This window comes from Hippocampus bargibanti, linkage group LG04, assembly GCF_051943395.1.
Source record: "Hippocampus bargibanti isolate YZ-2025 linkage group LG04, ASM5194339v1, whole genome shotgun sequence".
Classification (NCBI taxonomy): domain Eukaryota; kingdom Metazoa; phylum Chordata; class Actinopteri; order Syngnathiformes; family Syngnathidae; genus Hippocampus; species Hippocampus bargibanti.
Genome location: NC_142737.1, coordinates 570036 through 592832, shown reverse-complemented (window position 1 = coordinate 592832; position 22797 = coordinate 570036). Strand labels below are relative to the sequence as shown.

At 41.7% G+C, this 22797-nt stretch overlaps 3 protein-coding genes across 6 annotated transcripts; 1 reads left to right on the top strand and 2 right to left on the bottom strand.

Moving 5' to 3' along the window:
- Window positions 1-332: 332 nt before the first annotated feature.
- fnbp1a (formin binding protein 1a) lies at window positions 333-15519 on the bottom strand. Its single transcript, XM_088993337.1, has 18 exons — window positions 15311-15519; window positions 14028-14143; window positions 12971-13021; window positions 12763-12910; window positions 12614-12676; window positions 11434-11529; window positions 10163-10177; window positions 9970-10098; window positions 8708-8854; window positions 8457-8633; window positions 7435-7626; window positions 6281-6295; window positions 6108-6217; window positions 5317-5449; window positions 2578-2702; window positions 1930-2069; window positions 1698-1850; window positions 333-999 (listed from the first exon to the last, which is right to left on the bottom strand). The coding sequence occupies exons 1-18, from the start codon at window positions 15338-15340 to the stop codon at window positions 971-973; spliced, it is 1869 nt and encodes a 622-aa protein (XP_088849463.1). The 5' UTR covers window positions 15341-15519; the 3' UTR covers window positions 333-970.
- On the top strand, window positions 3766-5226 carry LOC148898601 (uncharacterized). The gene has a single exon (XM_088993338.1). It carries the CDS (start codon window positions 3766-3768, stop codon window positions 5224-5226), a length of 1461 nt encoding a protein of 486 aa, XP_088849464.1.
- An 890-nt stretch (window positions 15520-16409) lies between the features above and the next one.
- Window positions 16410-21059, bottom strand: med27 (mediator complex subunit 27). Of its 4 annotated transcripts, none has more exons than XM_088993332.1 (8): window positions 20802-21051; window positions 19930-20074; window positions 19248-19378; window positions 18668-18761; window positions 18478-18610; window positions 17518-17559; window positions 17366-17443; window positions 16410-17071 (listed from the first exon to the last, which is right to left on the bottom strand). In XM_088993332.1, exons 1-8 carry the CDS (start codon window positions 21002-21004, stop codon window positions 16953-16955), a joined length of 945 nt encoding a protein of 314 aa, XP_088849458.1. In that variant the 5' UTR covers window positions 21005-21051; the 3' UTR covers window positions 16410-16952. The 4 variants fall into 4 exon arrangements, 2 of the variants coding, with proteins under 2 accessions (XP_088849458.1, XP_088849459.1); XM_088993333.1 differs by having other exon boundaries at window positions 18503-18610; window positions 20802-21050; XR_016114611.1 differs by having other exon boundaries at window positions 16933-17071; window positions 17247-17443; window positions 20802-21059.
- Window positions 21060-22797: the final 1738 nt, after the last annotated feature.

Sequence of the window (22797 nt, the reverse complement as noted above, 5' to 3'; positions counted from 1 at the left end):
TCGTGAGCAATTCGGTTAAAATGTTCCCCCCCCCCCCCAAAAAAAAAAATGACTGGGATTTCACTGAGCGCAAACCTTCACAATAAAAGCAGTCATGAAATCAGGTTTGATATAAAAATAGCATCAGCGTCATTAGCAATTCGGTTAAAATGTGGTACAAAAAAATAAGTCGGTGTGATTTCACTGAGCGCAAACCTTCACAATACAAGCACCCGTGAAATCAGGTCCACTATATAAATAGCATTAGCATCATTTGCAATTTGATTAAAATGTATCACAAACAATGACGGTGGAATTTGACCTTCACAATAAAAGCACCTGTGAAATCAGGCTCAATTGAGGTCTTTTATTTTGAAATAGGGCACATACAGGAAGTAGTGTGTCAGAGTAAAAAAAAAAAAAGACAACACACACAAGCACGACAACGACGAGGCAGAGGCGAGATAAAATATTGAGGCGGGACTTGCGGGGGAGGGGTGGGAGGTCCATAGTCACATGACTGAGCTGTTCTTAATATTATGACTTCAAAATGAGCTGTTTTATTTTGAAAGCTTTCTTTTAAGTAACATCATCCTGTATCCTTTTTTTTCCCAAAATAAAAGTTTAGCGTGAACTTCAAAATAGCGCCTCCTGTGGCACACACACACACACACACACACACACACACACACACACACACACACACACACACACACACACACACACACACACACACACACACACACACACACGCACACCCACACACACACGCAACATTAGCTTTCCTTGACAGAACCCAGACCAGCAGGTGTGTGTGTGTATGTATTTTCAGAAAGGGACAGATTTTAGCCTTCTACGGTTACCCTGGAGACCCCCTTTTCCATGGCGATGGTTACCACGGCAACATGTGATGGTGTTAAAATGAGGAGGACGACCGACGCCGCCATTTGGTGTCTTCAACAAACTCACTTCCTGTTTCCGCACGTTGTCTTCACACCAGACGACTCGTCTCTACAAAGCCTGCGGGAAAACACACACACACACACACACACACACACACACACACACACACACACACACGCACACATTTAAAAATACTCAAGAAGCTCTAGAGAGAAGTATTATGGTATGGCGTTCGTGTTGGTGGCTGTCATGACTGTTTTGTTAAAGCGCTATATAAATCATTATGTAATGATAATAAATACATGAACAAATACATAAACAAACACAAATACACAAACAAATACCAAAACAAATGCAGAAATACTTAAGCAAACGCCTAAATACTTAAACAAACGCATTATTAGCTATCTAGCTAGCATTCTGTCTATTTGAGTTACTTCCGGGTTGAGTGAACGCTGGAACATGTGGCTGCTGCTGCTCACCCACACTAAAACTGATCATGTGATTGTAAAGTGACCTTGAGAGTTTTGAAAGGCGCTTAGAAATGAAATGTATTATTTTATTTATGTATGTATTTATGTGTGTATTTATGTATTCATGCATTCATTCATGTATGTATGTATGTATTTTCGTATGTATGTATTTATGTATTTGTGTATTTATGTGTTTATGTATTCATGGATTTATTCATGTATTTATTTATGCATGTATTCATTTATTTGTCTATTTATGCATGTATTTATATATTTATGTATTTTTGTATGTATTATTATGACGATGCTGATTGTGGTTGTATTTTATTGAGTGTGTTTGACCTTTGGCCTGGCCGAAGACTTTGATGTAGGAGGTGGGCACGTATCCTTCTTGGTTGGGGTTCCGCCGCACGCGCGTCCAGCCGTCGCCTTTGTCCTCCTCGACCACACTCAAAAGTTCCCCTTCGCCCATGGACAGCGTGCCTTCGTTCTGACCTGTGACATCATCACCAGGAGCAGTGACATCATCGTCATCATCATCATTCGGGTCACCGTCGTCACGGTGACGGGTTACCTCGGAACGGGTAAAGCGACTTGCAGGTTCCGATGCTGGGCAAGGGCTCATCGTCGTCAAAGTCATCGTCAAAGTCGGAGCTTCGGGATTTGGACAAGTGGATCTCGGCGCCGGGATCTTCCGTGTAGCTGCCGTCGGGACTGAAAAGAAAAGAAAAAAAAAAAAAAAAACATCACAAAACGCTGATGATTATTATTATTTTTTTAAGGCCTTCATATTTTTTGTTGTTGTTTTTTTTTTAGGTTCAAAAAAGGTGTCAAAAAAGTGACTGGACGCCGCTCTGTTGCGCAAGAGGAAGTATTTTTATTGGGATTTATTTTGCACACCAAAAAAAATAAAATAAAAGAAATGAACCAAGAAAAAAAATTCATCAAATGTAAATATGTAAATAAAAACCAAATAAAAGAAATAAGCAAAGAAATAAACAAAATAAATAAATAACAAACAAAATATATAAATACGGGATGAGTGAACGCTGGCGCGTGTGGCTGCCGCTGCTCACCCACAGAAAAATTCAGCCTGTGACTGTCAAGTGTCCTTGAGAGTTTTGAAAGGCCCTTATAAATGAAATGTATTATCATTATCATTATAATAGCAAATTAATTATTTTCCAGGACATGAACGTAAGACACCAAATTCTTTCTCAACCTTTCTCTGCTGTCCGGACTTGTGGTGTTGATCTGTTTCAAAGTTCCCGGTGTGGACGGCTCGGTGCCAAAGTGGGACGGCGGAGGACAAGCGCTGACGCTCTGCTCGGCTTCCGCTAGCCACGCCTGAAACACACACACGAAAAACAAAAACAACAATGAAACTGTACAACAAAACCAAGTCATGTAGTTTATTCAATATATTGTAAAATGAACATTGTCAAGAGCAATACATTGGGGAGACTAAAATAAGACTATCAATCAACGTGGCAAGGGCCTCAATCGGCAGTACATATGCAGCTAAAAGCTAGCAACCGCTCATTTGACGACAATGAGGTCAAAATTTTAGCCAAAGAAAATAGATGCTTTGAAAGGGGAGTCAAAGAAGCTACTTTCATAAAATAGCAAAACCCTTCACTAAATCACCATGGTGGGGTGAGGTTCAATTTGGATCGTTCCTACAACCGACTTCTGAGGCAACATAGGCTTAGTTATGCTGATGAGGTGATACCAGATCAAGTAGACCCCATACTCAGTCAGGACAACAGAAGTCATCAGTGGAGCCGCAGGGAGTAGTCCTCTGCTCCCCCCAACTTGAGAGCAGGGACCAATCATAGCAGAGTCTCGCACAGCCACGTCTGGACAGTAGGGATATATATATATATATATATATATATATATATATATATATATATATATATATATATATATATATATTATATATATATATATATATATATATATATATAGGGGCAAAAGCACCAGCAAAAAGATTTTAGTTTGCTGACGAAGCCTCTTGAATCAGAAGCGAAACGTCCGACACCTTTAAAAGAAGTACGGATGACGGCTGAAGAAACCTTCTCATCGATGGACCACTCCTGTCCGACTGAGAGCTTACATAGATGTACAACAAAACCAAAAAAAGCGTCGACATCGTGGCTTAAGCGACATCACAGACAGACGAGCTCGCGCGCTTCAGCGAGCGATGACATCTTCACAGTCATCATATCAGTGACCTCATCACAGGACGCGGCGTCATCAAAGATGGCCGCCTTTGTATGAACGTCACGGGTAGTCGCGGGTTAGCCACTCGACTAATTCTCAGATCAGATCCCAGATCTGCTGAATGCAGATTGATCAAATTCCCCACAAGTTCGCCGATCGACAAGCCCGCAGGTAGGAGGCAACCATGTCTAACTCGAACCAAAGCCCGGACTCCAGGAAGGAGGTGAACTGGAAGATCAAGAGGTTGGTCCAAAAGCAGGATGAGTTCAAAAAGCTGTGGCAGAACGACCGACTGAGCCACGACATTAAACTGGAGGCTCTGGAGTCCCAGAACCGGGAACTCCAAGAGAAACTGGATGCGGCCATCAAAGACCAGGAGGAACTGAAGACCCAGGTGAGGGTCCACAAAGCGCAGATCTTCTCCCTAGAGCAGAGGAAGTGCCTCGTAGATACGGAGGCCAAAGACCTGAAAGTGGTTCAAGGCCAGCTAGAGGGGAAGATCGGCGAACTGGAGGCGGCCCTGGTCACCTGGGAGAAGAACCTGGAAGCCCAAGCCCAGAAGCACAGTGAGCAACTGGAGAAGGTGGAAGAGGAGTGGAAGGTGAAGATGCGCGAGAAGGACGAGGCCTTCGCCAAGCAGGCGGCCGCCGTTCAAGTTCAGATGGACAAGATGGTGAAGCAGGCCGAGGAACTGGCCGAGGATAAACGCAAAGTGCAGGTGGCGCTCAGCGAGCGGCAGGAGGAGCTGGAGGCCCAGAAGGGCATCCGCGACAAATTGCAGTACGACCACGGCGTGGAGATGAGGCTCATCCAGATGCAGAAGAACGCGCTCTCCAACAAGGTGACCGCCCTCACCAACACCACCGAGGACCTGATGGAGAAGAAGGAAGCCCTCAAAAAGTCCGACGAGCAAAAGAGCAAAGAACTCAAGGCCAAGAACACCGACATCACCGACCTGATGACGCACAAGGAGATCGTCAACGCGCAACTTCAACGCGAGGAGCGAGGGGCCGCCACCCTGAGGGAATCCCTCAGGCACATGGAGACCGACATGGAGGCCCTGAGGGTCGAGTACACGATCGAGCAGGCCGCCCACAAGGTCACCAAGAAGGACCTGGCCCTGGCCAAGATGCAGGCCAACGACTTGGCCGAGAAGATCAAGTTCCACGAGGGCCGCGTCAAGGCTCACCAAGCCAGCGTCAAGAATCTGGAGTGCGTGCTCCTCACCAAGGACACGTACATCCGCAGGTTCCGCGAGGACCTGGAGACCTCCATCTCGCTACTCAACCGGCCAAAAACCTTCACCAAGGCCATCACCAGTCTCAAGAGGAAGTACATCACGGGTGACCTGGACGTCTGCGTGGACACCATCGAGGAAAAGATCGCAAAGTTCTTGGAGTCCAACAAGTTGCAGTCAGACCATTTCGAGAAGACCATCCAGAGCCTACGGCGCCAGTTGGAGCAGAAAGACACGGAGACCCAGAAGAGACTCCAGAAACTGGACCGCTGTCGCGGAGACCTCATCAAGATCATCAACGAGCAGCGGTTGGAGATCGCTAAGGTCAAGGCGGAGCTTAACGACGTCACGCATCAGCTTCGGCAGCTGGCACCGTCCCTCGGTGGTGCCAGGAACCATCGACCTTGAACCCCGCCCCGCCACATAGTCCCCAACCCCCCTCAAAACACACACACACACACACACACAAACACTAAGTAGTAAAGTTGGAAGGCCTACCTGGTTGTTCCTAAGCTCCTCCTCCAGCCTGTGGAGGCTCCGCCTTACTTCGTCCAATCGTGGTTCCAGAGCGGCGGTGTCTCCCAGGTTCGGGTTCTGATGGTACATGGCCTTCATCTTCACCAATGCCTCCCTTGGAAACAACAGAGGCCGAATGCTAACGCTAACACACCGTATTGAGATTTGCGCTGTCCGGTTTGCACAGGAAGTGACATCACCCGCGCCCAAGTGGCAACTTGCGAAACAACAACAAACTGGTACTTCATCACCTTCTGGTTCATGCTAAGCTAATGCTGATAAGTGCAATTTGTGAAACGATATTTCATCATCTTCTGGTTCATGATGAGCTAATGCTAACAAGTAACAACTTGTGAAACGATGAGAGACTGGCATTTCATTACCTTCTAGTTCACTCTAAGCTAATGCTAACAAGTGGCAATTTGTGAAATGATGTGAAACTGGTACTTCCGCATCTTCTCTCATGATAAGCTAATGCTAACAAGTGGCAACTTGTGAAACGATGATTGGTATTTCATTACCTTCTAGTTCATGCTAAGCTAATGCTAACAAGTGGCAATTTGTGAAGCGACTAGAAACTGGTACTTCATCACCTTCTGGTTCATGCTAATGCTAACAATTGGCAATTTGTGAGACGTGTGTCACCTCTGCTCTCACCTGTTCTCACATTTGGCTAATGCTAAGCTATCAAACAGGACTGGGACTAGTGACTGATTGGATCTTCGGGCAAACGCGATGCTGCTTACAGCTAATGCTAAGCTAACGAGCATCACCTCTGCTCTCGCTCTCGCAGGATCTCTTGTCCGATGTTGTGAATTCGATTCTGAAGTTTTTTCCGCCGTTGCTCGATGGGAAGGTGGCTGCAGTCCGCAGGGGCGGAGCCCTGAAACGAGGGCGCACGTTGATGACATCATAGCTCGGCACCTCGTAGGCTTGTGCTACTTACCAGTTTGAGTGACAGCTGTCCAAACAGAATTGAAGCATTGAAGGAAGGATATTTCGAGTTAGGACTGCATTGGAAAAATGTCACGGATGCTCGGAGAGTTCGTCACGTTTCATGCTGGATGCAAATGAGTTGTTTATTGATACGCGGCTAGTATGGAATTGATATGCAAATGAGGAAAGCATCGTTTTACTCCCTTGAATGCGGTTTTTGAAAGAAAAAAAAAGAAAAATAAATAAACAAAAATTTAAAAAATAATAATAATAAACAAGTAAATAGATAAATAAATACCAAAACAGATGATTAAATAGATAAATGAATGCATAAATAAATAAATAAATAAACAGATACATAAATAAAAATGCGGTTTTTCCCCCTTCTGAAAGTAAAATATTTTTTCTTGAATACGAAATACGAAGATTCAAACATGTCTGTTTCCTTTAGAATATGAGTTTCTATTACCCGATTCTGAAATACTTGATTAAAAAATACAATTAATAAAAAAAAACAATAGAAATAAATTTGAATAGAAAGATGAAACGTAAACAAATATGAAAATTAATACATTAAAAAAACAAACAAATGAACAAATAACTAAAGAAATAAATTCATGAATAAACTAATTAATATATAGATACCTAAACTAAATAAATACAAATAAAATAAAAATAAATAAAAATGCAGTTTCACAAAGACAAAAAAAGTACTTTTTTCCCTTCCAAAACTAAAATATTTTTTTTCTTGACAAATACGACAATTCGAACATGTCTATTTTCTTTAGAATAAGAGTTTCTTTTACTCGATTCTGAAATAATAAAATAAATACATAACAATAGAAATAAATGAGAATAGAAATATGAGTATAAAAAAACATGAAAATTAATAAATAAAAAACTAATAAATGAACAAATACATAAAAAAAATAAATAAATAAGTTATTTTTATAAAAAAATATAAATATATATTATTATATTATTTATAACTATAACAAATACAAAATATTATTACTAATTAACAAAAAAATTAAAAATAAGTAAATGAATGACTCGCGCATGTGTGTGTGTGTGTGTGTGTGTGTGTGTGTGTGTGTGTGTGTGTGTGTGTGTGTGTGTGTGTGTGAAGCAACGGAGGGCAAAGTGAAATTTTTGAAGGAGTACTCCTCTCTTGAGGCTGCGCAGGCACTGCTTCCTGGTTCGGGAACCGGAGGTCACGAGGTCATTGAAACGCTGCGCGATGGGGTCCCTGGTGGCCGGTGGAGGGGACTGCGGGCTGCCGGCCACGCCCCCCGGAGACGGCGAGGCGGGCGGCAGCGGAGGAGGCTGGTGAGGCGACGACAGCAGATTCAGCAACTGAGAGGATAAAGGTCAAAGGTCACGGGAATGGGGCGGCTTGACGGGTCACCCGAGACGGGAGGCTATCTATTAGCTAGCCAGCTAGCTAGCTTTCTATCCAATCCAATTCTTCTATCTATCTTATCTTCTTTCTATCTTAGCATTATTTTAAACTTATTATCCTACGATGCGCACATTATACTAATGTTGCGGGAGTTTGGTGCAAACATTTTAATTATTAGTTTTATTGTTGTTCTAATGTATGACCACTGTGTTACCATAGTAACAATATATTGCTAAATTATAGCTGTCAATATAATATGCTAATTTTATCTTGGCATTGTTCTAATTCCGTGTTAGCAACGTGATTGCATTATAGCTAGCTAGCTAGTTATTTGAGTCAGGAAACAGATTAGCTATCCAGTTAGCTAGCCATCTATTAGCTATCTATCTAGCATTCTATTAGTTAGCTAGACTGCTCGCTTTCTATCTATTTTAGTTACTTCCAGGTTGGCTGCCGCTGCTCACCTACAGAAAAACTTTATCCTGTGACTGTAAAGTGACCTTGAGAGTTTTGAAAAGCGCTTTGAAATCAAATTTATTATGATTATTATTATTATTAACAAAGATTCTCTTGTCTGCATGTACGGCTTTTTTTTACCCACCCATATATTTATTATTTTATTAATTTGTTTATTTAGCCGTTTATTTTTGTTTCATTTATTTATTTATTTGCTTTACTTATGTGTTTGTTTGTTTGTTTATTGTAGTTTTGAAAGGCGCTTAGAAATGAAATGTCTTATTATGATTATGATTATGATTAGTATGATGATGATTCTTCCTCTTACCTTATTTTTGCGGAGGAAAGGCCACAACTTCCTGCCGTGCCTGCGCCCCTCCATATGGTGGTCCAGATAGCTGGACTCGGAGATGCTCCGCCTCATGGACGCCACGTGCTCCTCCATGTCCACGTCGCCCGGCGGCTCGAAGCCCGACTTGTACGCCCGCACCACCGTGCGGGTGTCCTGTAAAACCATCGGGGGTGGAAAACTGGGCGAGTGGTGTGCATAAACCAAATGGGGGGGGTGGGGTGTCTCACCGCCCGGGCTTGAATCCTCTCGGCGGCCTCCATCATGGCGTCCAAGCAGCGGCTGACGACGGGGAGCGCTTTCTTCTCCGCTTCGGCCGACCAACGCATGGCCGAGCCCACGCGTTCGATACGACGTTCCTCCATTTCTTGGATCCGCTGTCACATATACCATTAGTGATTTATTTATAATAATTCGTCTGTGTATGTAAGCTCTTAGCCGTACAGGAGTGGTCCATCGGTGAAAAGGTTTCTTCAGCCGTCATCTGTACTTCCTTGAAGGTGTCGGACGTTTCGCTTCTTATCCAAGAAGCTTCGTCAGAAAACTATACCTATATATATATATATATATATATATATATATATATATATATATATACCCCCTACTGTCCAGACATGGCGGTGCCGGACTCTGCTAAGATAGGTCCCTGCTCTCAGGTTGGGGGGAGCAGAGGACTACTCCCTGCGGCTCCACTGATTGGTCCTATTTTGCTGACGAACGACTGGCCGGATTGCCCTATTTGCTCTGCTATCACCTCATCAACATTACTAATGCTATGTTGCCTAAGCATGCTGTTGTACGAGCGATCCAAATTGAACCTCTCCCACCAGCATATCGCTTTAATGTTATTTATAATAATAATGACATCATAACAAAACAAAAAAATAAATAATCTCTGCTAGAATAAAAAAATAAAATGTAATTCAATAAAAGAAAAGAAAATGCAATCAAATAAATGAACAAATAGATAAATTAAGAAAAAAAATGTTCATACAAGAAAATAAATACATGAAACAAAATAAATGAATAAATAAACCCATGATAAAAAAATGAATAATATAATCAATAAACGAGTGGATAAAAAAACAAGTAAATAAATAATCTCTTCTTAAATGAAATTCAATAAATACAATGTAATTAAAAAAAGAAATACAATAAAACAAATGAACAAACAAAGCAAATGAATAAATAAAAGAAAAAATAATAATCAAATCATTCAGAATCGAGTGAAAAAAATCATATTTTTACAAAAGTCAACTTGGAAAGAAAATAGACATGTTCCAATCTTTGTATTTTTCAAGAAAAAAAAAACGGCGTTTCAAAAGGGGGAAAAAAGTATTTTTTTTTTTTTCATTTCTGAAACCGCAAATTAATTAATTAATTTAGCTATTAAATGGTTTGGTTATTTATTTCTATTCATGTTTATTTCTTTCTTTTATTTTGTAATCAAATATTTCAGAGTCAAGTTTTTGTGAGTTAGTTTGTTTTGTACCTGGTATATAACGGGCACCATGGTGTGGTAGTGTTGGCGCTGGTCCCGGTTGAATTGAGTCAAAGTGCTGACATATTCCTTCTTGGATTCTTGGGCCGTTTGCAGTTTTTGCTGCGCCACCTGCCGGGCCTGAAAAACACCACCAGAAAGACACGCTCGCCGCAATCGCGAGTTGATTCAGCGAGCATCTTACCTTAAAGGAGCAGCGCTGAGGGGTACACACACACACACACACACACACACACACACACACAACAAGAATTCACATGACTTGAATGTGGCACAGAAAGAACCCTGTGAACCTTCTTAAAGAATGGTAACCGATGGCAACCAAAGCTAAAGAATGGTAATCAATCAACACAAACAGTGGCAAACAACAACAATAACAATAGTCATAATAATAATAATAAAATACAACAACAACAATAATAAATAAAAAAAAACAATATAGCAATTCCTCATCAATGATGATGAATGATGAATTGCTATATTTCGTGATTTTTTTTATTATTATTATCATCATTATTTTAATACTATGACTACTACTACTAATAACAATAATACTAATAATGCAATAAATGCTGGATAGTAAATATAATAATAATAATCATAATAATAATCACTAATAATAACAATACTAATAATAAAACAATATAGCAAGTCATCATCATGTATGACGATGAATTGCTATATTTATTGATTTATTATTATTATTCTTCTTTTAATACTACAACTACTACTACTACTACTAATAATAATAATACAATAAATACTGGAGTGAATATAATAACAATTAATAATAATAAAACACAATAATAATCATAATAATAAAACAGAAAATATAGCAATTCGTCATCAATGATGATGAATGATTGATGACGAATTGATATATTTATTGTTTTATTATTATTATTTTAATACTACTACTACTAATAATAATAATAATACAACAATAAATACTGTAGAGTAAATATAATAATAATTATAATAAACAAATATTGTATCATAAATATATAATATTATTATTTTAGTAATACTAAAAAATAAAACAAGAAGAATAAAACAATAAATAATGCATAAGAAATATATTATTTTCATAATAATTTCTATTATAATAAAACAATATCATAAATATATTATTATTTTAATAATAATAATAATAAGAGCAATTTGTCATCCATGATACACAATGCCAAGAAATGACCCAAAATGATCAATGATCTAAAAAAAAGAAACCAAAAAATGGCCATCAATTACATAAAAAAAAAAAAAATGGTATCAATGATTAAAAAAAACTAAAAAAAAAAAAAAAAAACATTTGAAACTAAAATCTGTCGACTTCTTCCCTAAATTCCAAATTCCGTTGGCCCACGTTTTGGCGTATTTTGCCCACTTTGGTCAAGCTTGTCCAATGCAAGCAATTCAGCAAAGAACAACAATGTGTGGGTGTTGTTTTGGTGCCACCTTCTCAGCGTCCACGTTGTTGTCCACGTCCATCCTGTCGCACATGTGCCGCGCTCGATCCGCCTCCTTGCTGTCGCGCTCAAAACGCCGTTTCGTCTGCAAGCGTCGCAGGTTGTATCAAATCATAGGCAAATTAAGAACAGATCATATTTAAATCAATAAAAATACTGATATCTCGGTTTACGAAGCCCTTGGCTTACGAACTTTTCGGTTTACGAACATTAAATTGATGAACATTTTACCTTGGCATACAAACTATTTTTTGGGATACACACGGAGCTGACACAATAAGTGATGTTCGCCAACGAGCCCGTTCTCCTAACAACAAAACGGCAGCCGACTGTTTTGGTCCTCTATTTCCCGCCCCCAGACGTCGGTTAAAGCCTCGTGATTGGTCAAGAATGCAGCAGTGAGGGGAGGGGGGCAAGGGGGTTACAGACAGAGAGAGAGAGTGAGGCTGTTCTCCCAGAAATAAAATGGCGTCTTCGGTTAAAGCCATGTGATTGGTCAAGAACGCAGCAGCGGGAGGGCTAAACAATAAAGAGACAGGCAGCCGACAGAAAGAGAGTGACAAATTGGACTCGTTTCATCTTTGATAGTTCAAAGGCAGAGTGTAGACTGCAAGGTTAATATATCCCATCAATCAGGCTCCACAAATAACCCGCACAAGCCATCTGTACACGTGATGCAAAAAGCTATCTACCCAGCTAAACAACACAATTGATGAGGAACAAGGTAAAATGATGGCATAGAAAGCGTCTACAAGGGATCATTCCTCAAGATGATGAAAGAAGAAGGCTACGTTCCTCATCAAGTGTTTAATTCTGAGGAAAGCGGCCACTCCTTTCCATCAAGCCATCAACGACCAACACAAAGGTCAATAAAATGACATTATTATACAGTAGTTTATTTCTTTAATTATAATACCATAGCACATTTATTAGACATCAAATAAGGTCTATTTTGTGTAGTTTTAAGAAAGTTAGAAAGTAGAAAATGCTGTTTTCTGGGGACCTGGGAACGGATTATTCTCATTTGAACGGTTTCCTGTGGGAAATAAAATTTTGGTAGACACACTTTTCGCCTTACACACTCTGTCTGGGAAGCAATTAAGTTGGTAAGCCAAGGTATATGACTGTATGAGGAAATGATGAGGTCAATCTTTCAAGGTTCAACTCACAGACTCAAGTTGCTTCCAGGAATTTTCAATGTGCTGCTGTGCACGGCGGCCATCTTGGAAATGCTAGAGGGAGGTACAAAAATGTAAAAAAAGTACACGTATGTGAATCTTGCGCTTGAATGTGCGTGCGTGCGTGAGCGCCATCTGACCGATTTCCTCTCGGCCTTGAGGTCCTGCGTAAACCTGCCGAGGTCGGCGGCGACGTGCGAGCTGAGCTTGTCGGCCACTTCCTCTCTCTGCGCCGCCAACTCGGCAAGCTGCTGAAGGGTAGCGCTGAAAGCCGCGCACCACGTGTACCTGAAGGCGCGCCAAAAAACTCTGTGAAAAGAGTTCCCCAAGGTAGGATGAGCCGCTCACCTGTTGTCATCTTCTTTGCTTCTCTTGGGTAGGTACTTCTTTGAGAGGCTCCTGTAAAAGACAAGCATTAGCATTAGCAGGCCGTACGTCTGCGCCGATGACGGTGTGGCGATAAAGTACAATATCCAGTCGTCTCGTCGGAAGTCGAATAAATCAGGAGGCCGACGGTATGGAATCAATATTTTGTGTAAATATATCTTGATTTATTTATCTAGCTATCCAGCTATCGAACAAGCTATCTTGCTAGCTAACTATTTGCTATCTAGCTCCCTGGCTGGCTATCTAGCTAGCTATCTATTAGCTATATAGTTATCTAGCTGGGTGGTTATCCAGCTAGCTAGCTAGCCATTAGCTATCTATTGGCTAATATTCTGTGGGTCCTGCAATTCGAGTGACAATGACATCGTAAATTCCATTCAATATCAGTTATCTAGATAGCTACCAAGCTATCTATTTGCTATCTATTAGCTGTCTAGCTGGCTGGCTAGCTACCTATTAGCTATCTAGCTACCTATCTATTATCTAGCTAGCTAGATAGTAGCTGTATAGCTATCTAGCTGGCTGGTTAGCTATCTAGCTAGCTAGTGATTAGGTATCTATTGGCTAGTATTGGCTAATATTCTGTGGGTCCTGCAATTCGAGTGACAATGAGATAGTCAATTCCATTCAATATCAGTTATCCAGATAGCTACCAAGCTATCTATTAGCTGTCTAGCTGGCTGGTTAGCTATCTATTAGCTGTCTACCTAGCTATCTCTTAGCTATCTAGCTCGTTATCCATTAGCTATCGAACTACCTATACATTAGCTATCTAGCTACCTAACCATTAGCCATCTAGCTACCTATCCATTAGCTATCGAGCTACCTATCCATTAGCAATCTAGCTATCTATCTAATAGCTATCTAATAGATATCTATTAGCTATTAGCTCGCGAGATAGCTTTCTATCTATTTGAGTTACTTCCGGGTTGAGTGAAATTATTATTATTATTATTATTATTATTATTATTATTATTATTATTATTATTATTATTATTATTATTATATGGTGGTTGACCTGATCTGTTTGGCGTACTGGAGTTCAATGTCGGCTCGCTCTTTGACAAACTTGGTGTACTTCTCCAGGAAGTCGATGCCCCAGCTGGTGTGTTTCTCCAGATTGTCAAACTGGTCCTGTCATAAACGTAGAGACTGGTTAATACTCACATGTCCATTTTGATAATAATAATAATAATACATTTGATTTACAAGCGCCTTTCAAAACTCTCAAGGTCACTTTACAGTCACTGGATACGTTTTTCTGTGGGTGAGCAGCGGCAGCCACACGCGCCAGCGTTCACTCAACGCGGAATAAGTCAAATATATAAAAAGCTAGCCAGCTAGCCATTAGATAGCCAATAGATAACCAGCATTATTGCTTTATATAGCGCTTTAACAACACCTGAAACTGGAACAAAGCGCTAACATGGACAAAAGGCAAATGCTGCCCGCTTGTGGGTGGGAAAAACATTACCGGAGGTCGAACCAGCGCTTTATCGCCACCCCTGCAAGAAAAACGAAAGTTAATGTGTTTCAACATTCAACAAGTTCAATCACAGCATCCCGTAGCGCAGATTGCTAACAATTAGCCATCTGGCTAGCTATGTAGCTGGCTATTTATTATCTATATGGCTATCTAGCTAGTTAGCTAACTGTCTATCTATTAGCTATCTGTTAGCTAGATCGCTAGCTTTCTATCTATTTGAGTTACTTCTGGGTTGAGTGAACGGCTCATGTGGCTGCCGCTGCTCACCCGCATAAAAACTGATCCTGTGACTGTAAAGTGACCTTGAGGGTTTTGAAAGGTGCTTAGAAATGAAATGTATTAGTATTAGTATTAGTATTAGTATTAGTATTAGTATTAGTATTAGTATTACAAAGGACCTGGATCGAAGACTGGATCTGGGCTTGCACCTGACATGTAATTAGCAGCGATTGGGTGACTTCAATGATGAGACCGGACCCTGGGCTTGACTAGTGAAACACCCGGACTAGCAGGCACACCCGAACCAGTGGTTTGTCGACCTGGTCTAGTTCAGAGATTCGGACCACTAGCGAGTACTGAACGATTTCCACGACGTCTAATTTGGTTAGCAGCGGTGAATGAAAAGCCGAGCGAGTGACGTCATCCTACCACATACCTCAACCATTTCAACGTGCTGACGCGCGTGCCCGAGAGCGTGTTGCTATGGAACAAGGGACGTGAGCCGCCGCCCGGGAAGCCTTGACACCCGCTCGCGCACGAGCACGGACACGGACACGCGGCCGCAGGTGCCGGCGGACGCCATTCGCGTTACGTACCCACAATTCCGCGCCCCAGTTGACACTCATGTCGCCTCCTTTTCCTTCTTCTCCTCCTCTTCCTTTCTTCTTCTTCTCCTCGTCGCGCGCGTTCACGGCTGCCGTCCCGCCGTGCGTGTCTGTATGTGCGCGTGCGCAGTAGCAAGAGTCATCGTAGTAGCGGACGCGGTCACGCGCCCCGCCTTTGTTGTCTCCATGGGGAACTGGGCGCAAGCGCGGGAAGACGAGCATGCGCGGTGGCCGCTTCATTGTGTTGAGGGTCCGCGCGGGGGGGCGGGGTTAGCATCGTCAGCGGTTTCAACCTCGGATGAGGAAAAATAAAAAAACGAAAAAAAATTGGGTTGTTGTGTCAAGTAGTGATATATTATTCAGTTATAATTATTTAGTTATAGTTACTGTGGACTTTTGGAGGGGTGGGGTAAATATGCAATTTATTAAATAAAGCATTCAAAAAAGTTTGACATCCACGTTGGGCCCAAAAAAAATCAAGACGTTGCTTCCGGTTCAGGTTTTCTGGTCTGTGCAGGCTACAAAGTTTGATTTGTATATACACCATGGGTGCTCAATACGTCCATCACGATCGACCAATCGATCTCCAATGTACTACTGTATTAGTAGATCGCATAATAAGGTGGTGTGACATTGTCATGAACTGACACTATACAAAAAAAATAAAAATACACGTCAGCCAATCAGCGATCCTTTCACTAAATTGACACACCGGACAACCAATCAGATAACATTTCATTATTAGGTACACTGTGCGTGCTCAAACAACGTCCCTTAGCATTGCAAAGTTAACAAACGTCAAATTTTTTCGCTCGTTTTTTTCCTCTTTATCGCAAGATAGGGTATAAAAAATTTAAAAAAATATCACTTTCATACAGAATGGGAGGACTTTTTTTCCACAATGCTATTTTCAGAGTGCGTTTGTTTCTCAAAAGAAATTATTAGCTATTTGGCTATCTAGCTAGTTAGCTAACTGTCGAGCTGACTATGAGCTAACGTTCTAGCTATTTGAGTTACTTCCAGGTTGAGTGAACGCTGGCGCATGTGGCTGCCGCTTCTCACCCGCAGGAAAAAAAACATCCTATGACTGTAAAGTGACCTTAAAACAACTTTATTGGCATAGTACGTTTTTTCAATGTATTCTGTCAACAATGCGCTTTTCCTCTCTCTCCTTGCCTGGAGTAAAAAAATAATTTCTCCGTCCTGGTGTTGGTGGTACACCAGAACAAAAAAAAAATTAAACTGAAAATGGGATTCGACTTCATGACGAGTAAAGAAGAAGAAGAAAAAAAAGAAGGCCCTCGGTTGGGAGGGTCTCGGGAGGTTTGCGCGATGGGGCAGGTGGTCTTCAGGTGTGACGTCGGCGACAGCAGGCCGCCGCCTAATTGACCTTCATCAATGAGTCATGAAGGTCATCGATGAAGATGACGATCACGCATGCCCCCTCATTAAGCCCACGTTGAAATCCTTCGGGGAGCCTTTAACATTTTCCATGATGAAGATGATGATGATGATGATGAAGACCGCGGACCCCACGAGGAGGGCCCAGGTCCCCACGCCAACGCCTCAAATGCGGCCTGGACCAAAGCGTTTCTATAAAAGTGTGTGAGGGTGTGTTCACATGCGGCAGGTGTCATGGAAGGCCTCCAAGGTCCGAAAGTCCCTCCAGGTTGGAGGAAGTCCGTCCTGCAGGAAGTGACCACATCGCTGACACGGAGACTGGAAGAGCTTGATGTAGCTTCTCAGCCAGGTCTGGGCAGGAACACACACACACACACACACACACACACACACACACACACACACATTCCTGTTTCAATGGTATTGTGAGGTCCGGATAACTCCAGGTACGGAGTTATCCGGACCACCGTTGCTGATAGAGAAGTTTAGAGAAGAACTAGTGTTCCATATGAACACTAAAGGTCACCAAAATGTTCCACTTGGACTTCTTCCTTTGCTTTCATCACATTGCTGCTGTGAAATGTCCATTTGTCCACTGCCAAACTAATCAAGGCTAATCGAAAGCAATCAAATGTTCCCGCTGACCATGAAGGAGCGCACGACGACCTCGGGCATCTGAGGGAGTTGGTAGTGGAGCAGGGCGGTGGTGGCGTGATCCGTCACCTGCAAATCACAACACACCAATCAGAAGATGCGAAACGGGATATCCCCCGCCCCCAACCACACTTTTAACTCACCTTCTGGAAGACCTGATGCTGCGACTTGGTCCAGATGTCCAGCTAAACGGGGTATGGAAAGTGTCAACAAGGCGCAGGACAAGACAAATAATAATAATAATAATAATAACACAGTGATACCTTGGCTTACCAACTTAATTGGTTCCCAGACAGTGTGTAAGGCGAAAAGTGTGTCTCCCAAAATTTTATTTCCCACAGGAAACCATTCAAATGAGAATAATCCGTTCCCAGGTCCCCACAAAACATAATTTTCTAATTTTCGAAGCCTTAAAACGACACAAAATAGACCTTATTTTATGTATACTAAATGTGCTATGGTTTTATCATTAAAGAAATAAACTGTACCGTATAATCAAGTGGTTTCAGTGACCTTTGTGATGGTCGTCGATGGCTTGATGGAATGGAGTGGCCGCTTTCATCAGCATGAAACACTTGATGAGGAACGTAACCTTCTTCTTTCACCATCTTGAGGAATGATCCCTTGGAGGTGCCATCATTTTACCTTGTTCCTCATCAATTGTGTTGTGTAGCTGGGGTACAGACGGCTTGTGCGGGTTATTTGTGGAGCCTGATTGATGGGAATTTTAACCTTGCAGTCTACACTCTGCCTTTGAATTATCAAAGTTGAAACGAGTCCAAATTTCACTGTTTTCTCTCCATTTTATCACTCTCTCTCTGTCGTCTGCCTGTCTCTTTAATGTTTAAAACCCCTCCCCTCACTGCTACGTTCTAGACCAATCACGTGGCTTTAAGCGAAGACCAGGGGCGGGGAATAGAGGACAAAAACACTCGCCGGCCATTTTCTTGTTAGAACAGGCTCGTTGGCCAACGACACATCACTCATTGTGGCGCTCCGTGTGTATTCCAACAAGTAGTTCGTATGGCAAGGTAAAATTTTCATCAATGTAACGTTCGTAAACCGAAAAGTTCGTAAACCAAGTGTAATCATCATCATCATACATTTGATTTCAAAAATGGGCGTGACCTTGCCGTCATGGTCGGAAACGTTCTCGTTGAAGCCTCGCACCAACGTTCGGTCGATAAACAGCGAGCGCATCACCATGATGGCTTTCAGTACTTTCCCCAGCGTCACCTGACAGGAAGTGGCAACGTCAGCTGCTACGTTGATTGCGTCCGCGGATCAACGTACCAGCAGGACGGCAGACGTTCCGTTGGGGCGGAAAAGTTCAATGCTCATGTCGGGAAACATTCGGCCGATCCGGGAAATCACGTCGTCCACGTATCTGGGAAAAAATATGGCCACGCAAATGTTTTTGACAATTTTCTCAAATATTTCGTGTGTTATGCCATTGTTTGACACAATGTACCGTATTTTTCAGTGTATAAGGCGCACCCCCAATGAATGGTGTATTTACAAACTTTCCCCATATATAAGGCGCGCCGGAGTATAAGGTGCACCCCCAATGAATGGTGTATTCGTACATTTCCCATATATAAGGGGCACCACAGTATAAGGCCAACCCCCAATGAATAGTTTATTTACAAACATTTCCCATGCATAAAGCGCACTGGATTATAAGGCGCACCTTCAATGAATGAAAAAAAAGTTTGGGGGTGTGGAGTCAGTAACTGCTGACAGTATTTGCGAAATATGTTGCGGCTCAATATGACTTTACATATAAGGCGCACCCGCGTATGAGGCGCAGGGTCATCTTCATCAAATCAAGGCTTTCGGGTGCGCCTTATACACCCGAAAATACGCTACTTACTGCGGGGGGAGGACGAGGGTGCTGGGCTGGACTTTAGGCCGTCGCTTGGCCGAGGCGCCCATCTGATTGGCCGAGCGCTTGAGTGACTGCTGGTTCAACAAACTGGAAGCCAGGCTGGCGTGATATTGCAGCTGCCGACAACAAAACACCACAAATCGGCTGAGCCGTCATCAACGGGGAAGGAAATAAAAATGTTTATTTCGCCATATATTAAGATCGTTTTTTAATCATAATAATAATAATACATTACATTTATAAGCATCTTTCAAAACTCTCAAAGTCACTTTACAGTCACAGGATCAGTTTTTCGGTGGGTGAGCAGCGGCAGCCACACGCGCTAGCGTTCACTCAATCCGGAATTAAATAGAGAGCTAGCTAGCCAGGTAATAGCTAGCCAACAGATACCTCGCTAGATAACTAGCCACCTAGATAGTCAGTTAGCTAATACACTGAATGTCACTAAAATACACAGTTAGAAAGAAAGCTAGCTGGATAGCTAGTAGATAGCTAATATATAGCCTAAAGATAGCTAGCTAGATAGCTAGCCAGGTGACAACGTCGCCGCAATAACGTCATGATTTAATGACGTTTATAATGGCTAAATGATCAAGGTAATTGTTAATGCTAATATTAGCTTGTAGTATTTGAACCTGACCCCGGAAGTAAGCGTTAGCGAGCCCACCTTGTTGGACCACTTGTAGGCCTGCAAGAGCTGCGAGTAGAGCGGCGTCTTGTCCTGCACCGGGTCCAGACTGAGGAGACCGCTGTTGTGCAAGGGGTGCGATTCGGACGGACGACCCACCAGGCCACTCAGACGCTCCAGTTCGCTGGTTCCCGACAACAACAACAACAACAACAACATTGGGAGACAATTCGGAGAAAGATGACTTGAATGGAATACTTCCCAAAAAAGGAAAAAGTTAGACGCAATAAATAAATTCATTAATAAACATAGACGGGTGGACAAATACATACATACATACATGTAAACGCACGGATGGACGAATACATCTAGCTATCTATTAGCTAGCTATCTTTTTGACTTATTCCTGGTTGAGTGAACGCTGGCTGCCGAGTGACAATGACATCGTAAATTCCATTCAATATCAGTTATCTCGATAGCTACCAAGCTATCTATTAGCTGTCTAGCTGGCTGGCTATCTATTAACTAACGAGCTACCTATCCATTAGCTATCGAGCTACCTTTCCATTAGCTATCTATCAGCTAGATAGCTTTCTATCTATTTGAGTTACTTCCGGGTTGAGTGAACACTGGCGCGTGGGGCTGCCGCTGCTCACCCACAGAAAAACGTATCCTGTGACTGTAAAGTGCCCTTGAAAGTTTTGAAATGCGCATATAGAAACGTATTAATATTATGTGTATTGTATTGTATTGTATTGTATTTGATGGACACATCGTCAATCATTCAAAGAAGACGCATTGCCGTTTGTTCTGATGGAGTGTAACGTTGTCAAAATGGAGACCAATATGGAGGTCGGGGCGAATGTTTGAAAGGTTTGCTCATGAACTCGAAACGAGTCGGGCGCACTCACTTGAGGTCCCTGTTGACCGCCTGCAGGTTCTCCTGGAAGGCGGCGAGAAATTGCTTCTCGCGACCCTCCAGGGTCTCTCGGTTCTTCATGCCGTCCTTCAGGGACTCGAAGACGCGGGTGACGCTGGATCGCAGCGCCTGAATGCCGCTGATGGCGTGAGAAAAGGCCTCCAGGTTGACGCCGACACTGACCGCGTCCGCCATCTTAGCGTCGACGGCGCCGTCGTCAGGTGCTGTCGCTTTCCGATGACGTCACGAGAACATGTTCCCGCGTCAATGCTGCGTTCAGGCGACACCAATCCGAGGAAACGATATTTTCAAACACATCTGGACACATGTTGCACGACGCAATTTAGTATACACAATACAATTTGGTACTTCGTGCGATGTAATAATAAAAGCAATCCCGACAAATATAACATTAATGGCAGTAACGACAATCTTAGCTATCTATTAGTTCTCTAGTTATGGATTGATGAGAAGGTTTCTTCAGCCGTCATCTGTACAAATCTGTACAGATGACGGCTGAAGAAACATTTTCATCGATGGACCACTCCTGTACGACTGAGAGCTTACACAGACCTAGTTATGTATTATTATTATTTAAGTGTTTGTTTATGTATTTATTTGTTTGTCGATATTTATTTATTAATGGATTTATTAATGTATTTATTATTCATGTATGTATACATGTATTTATGTATGTATTTGTTTGTTTATATATATATATATGGATTTCTGTATAGTTTGTGTAGTCATTCTAATAATGAAAGAACTTCCGGGTTGAACGAATGCTGCCGCATGTGGCTGTCGCTGCTCACCCACAGAAAAATATTCTGTGACTGTAGAATGTCCTTGAGACTTTTGAAAGGCGCTTAGAAATGAAATATATTATTATTATTATTATTATTATTATTATTATTATTATTATTATTATTAGCTAGCTAGCTAACGAGCTTTCTATTTGAGTGACTTCCAGGTTGAGTCAAAGCTGGCCTGTGTGGCTGGCGCTGCTCACCCAGAAAAACTGATTCTGTGACTGTAAAGTGACCTTGAGGGTTTTGAAAGGCGCTTATAAATTACATGTATTATTCTTATTATTATTATTAAAACTAGTTAGCCTGTGTATGTAACTAGTTCTAACAATTATTATTATTATTATTATTATTATTGTTAGAACTAGCTAGCATGTGTATGTAACTAGTTCTAACAATTATCATTATTAGTATTATTATTATTATTATTACTACTACTACTACTAGTACTAGTAGTAGTAATAATATAAATACTGGTGAATGGTGAATATGTGAGTTGAGTGCTTTGAAAGTTGCTTGTAAATTAAATGTATTATTATTATTATTATTATTATTATTATTATTATTATTATTATTATTATTATTATTATTACATTGAATAGTGGAAGTACAGTAAAGTCTGGTTATATCGATATCGGATATATCGATAGTCCCGGTTATATCGATACTATTTCTATGCATGCACGGAGAAAATTACATGCAAACAGGGTCGGATATATCGATAGTCCCGGTTATATCGATATTTTTTCCGACTCCCTTGAATATCGATATAACGAGACTTTACTGTATATTATATAATTTTAATTTAGGGGAGAGAAGGTGGTTACCCTGCGATTGGCTGGCAACCAATTCAGGGTGTCCCCCGCCTCGTGCCCGAAGACAGCTGAGATAGGCTCCAGCACCCCCCGCAACCCTAATGAGGAATAATAAGCGGTACGGAAAATGGATGGATGGAAGGTGGTTACCATAACCATACATTATTCTCAATCTAATGTTTTTGTCATTCATTGACTTGGCTTTGATATGGTGTGGTCGGTTAAGTACAAAAAAGGACCAGGAAAACGTTAGCTGAGAGCTAATAAGGGAGATTAACATAAAGAGCTTTTGCGTGAGGGTGTCGCTGAGCATGTGTGAGTGGAAAAAAGGAAATAATGATTGAAGTGCTCCTTATAAAGTGATAAT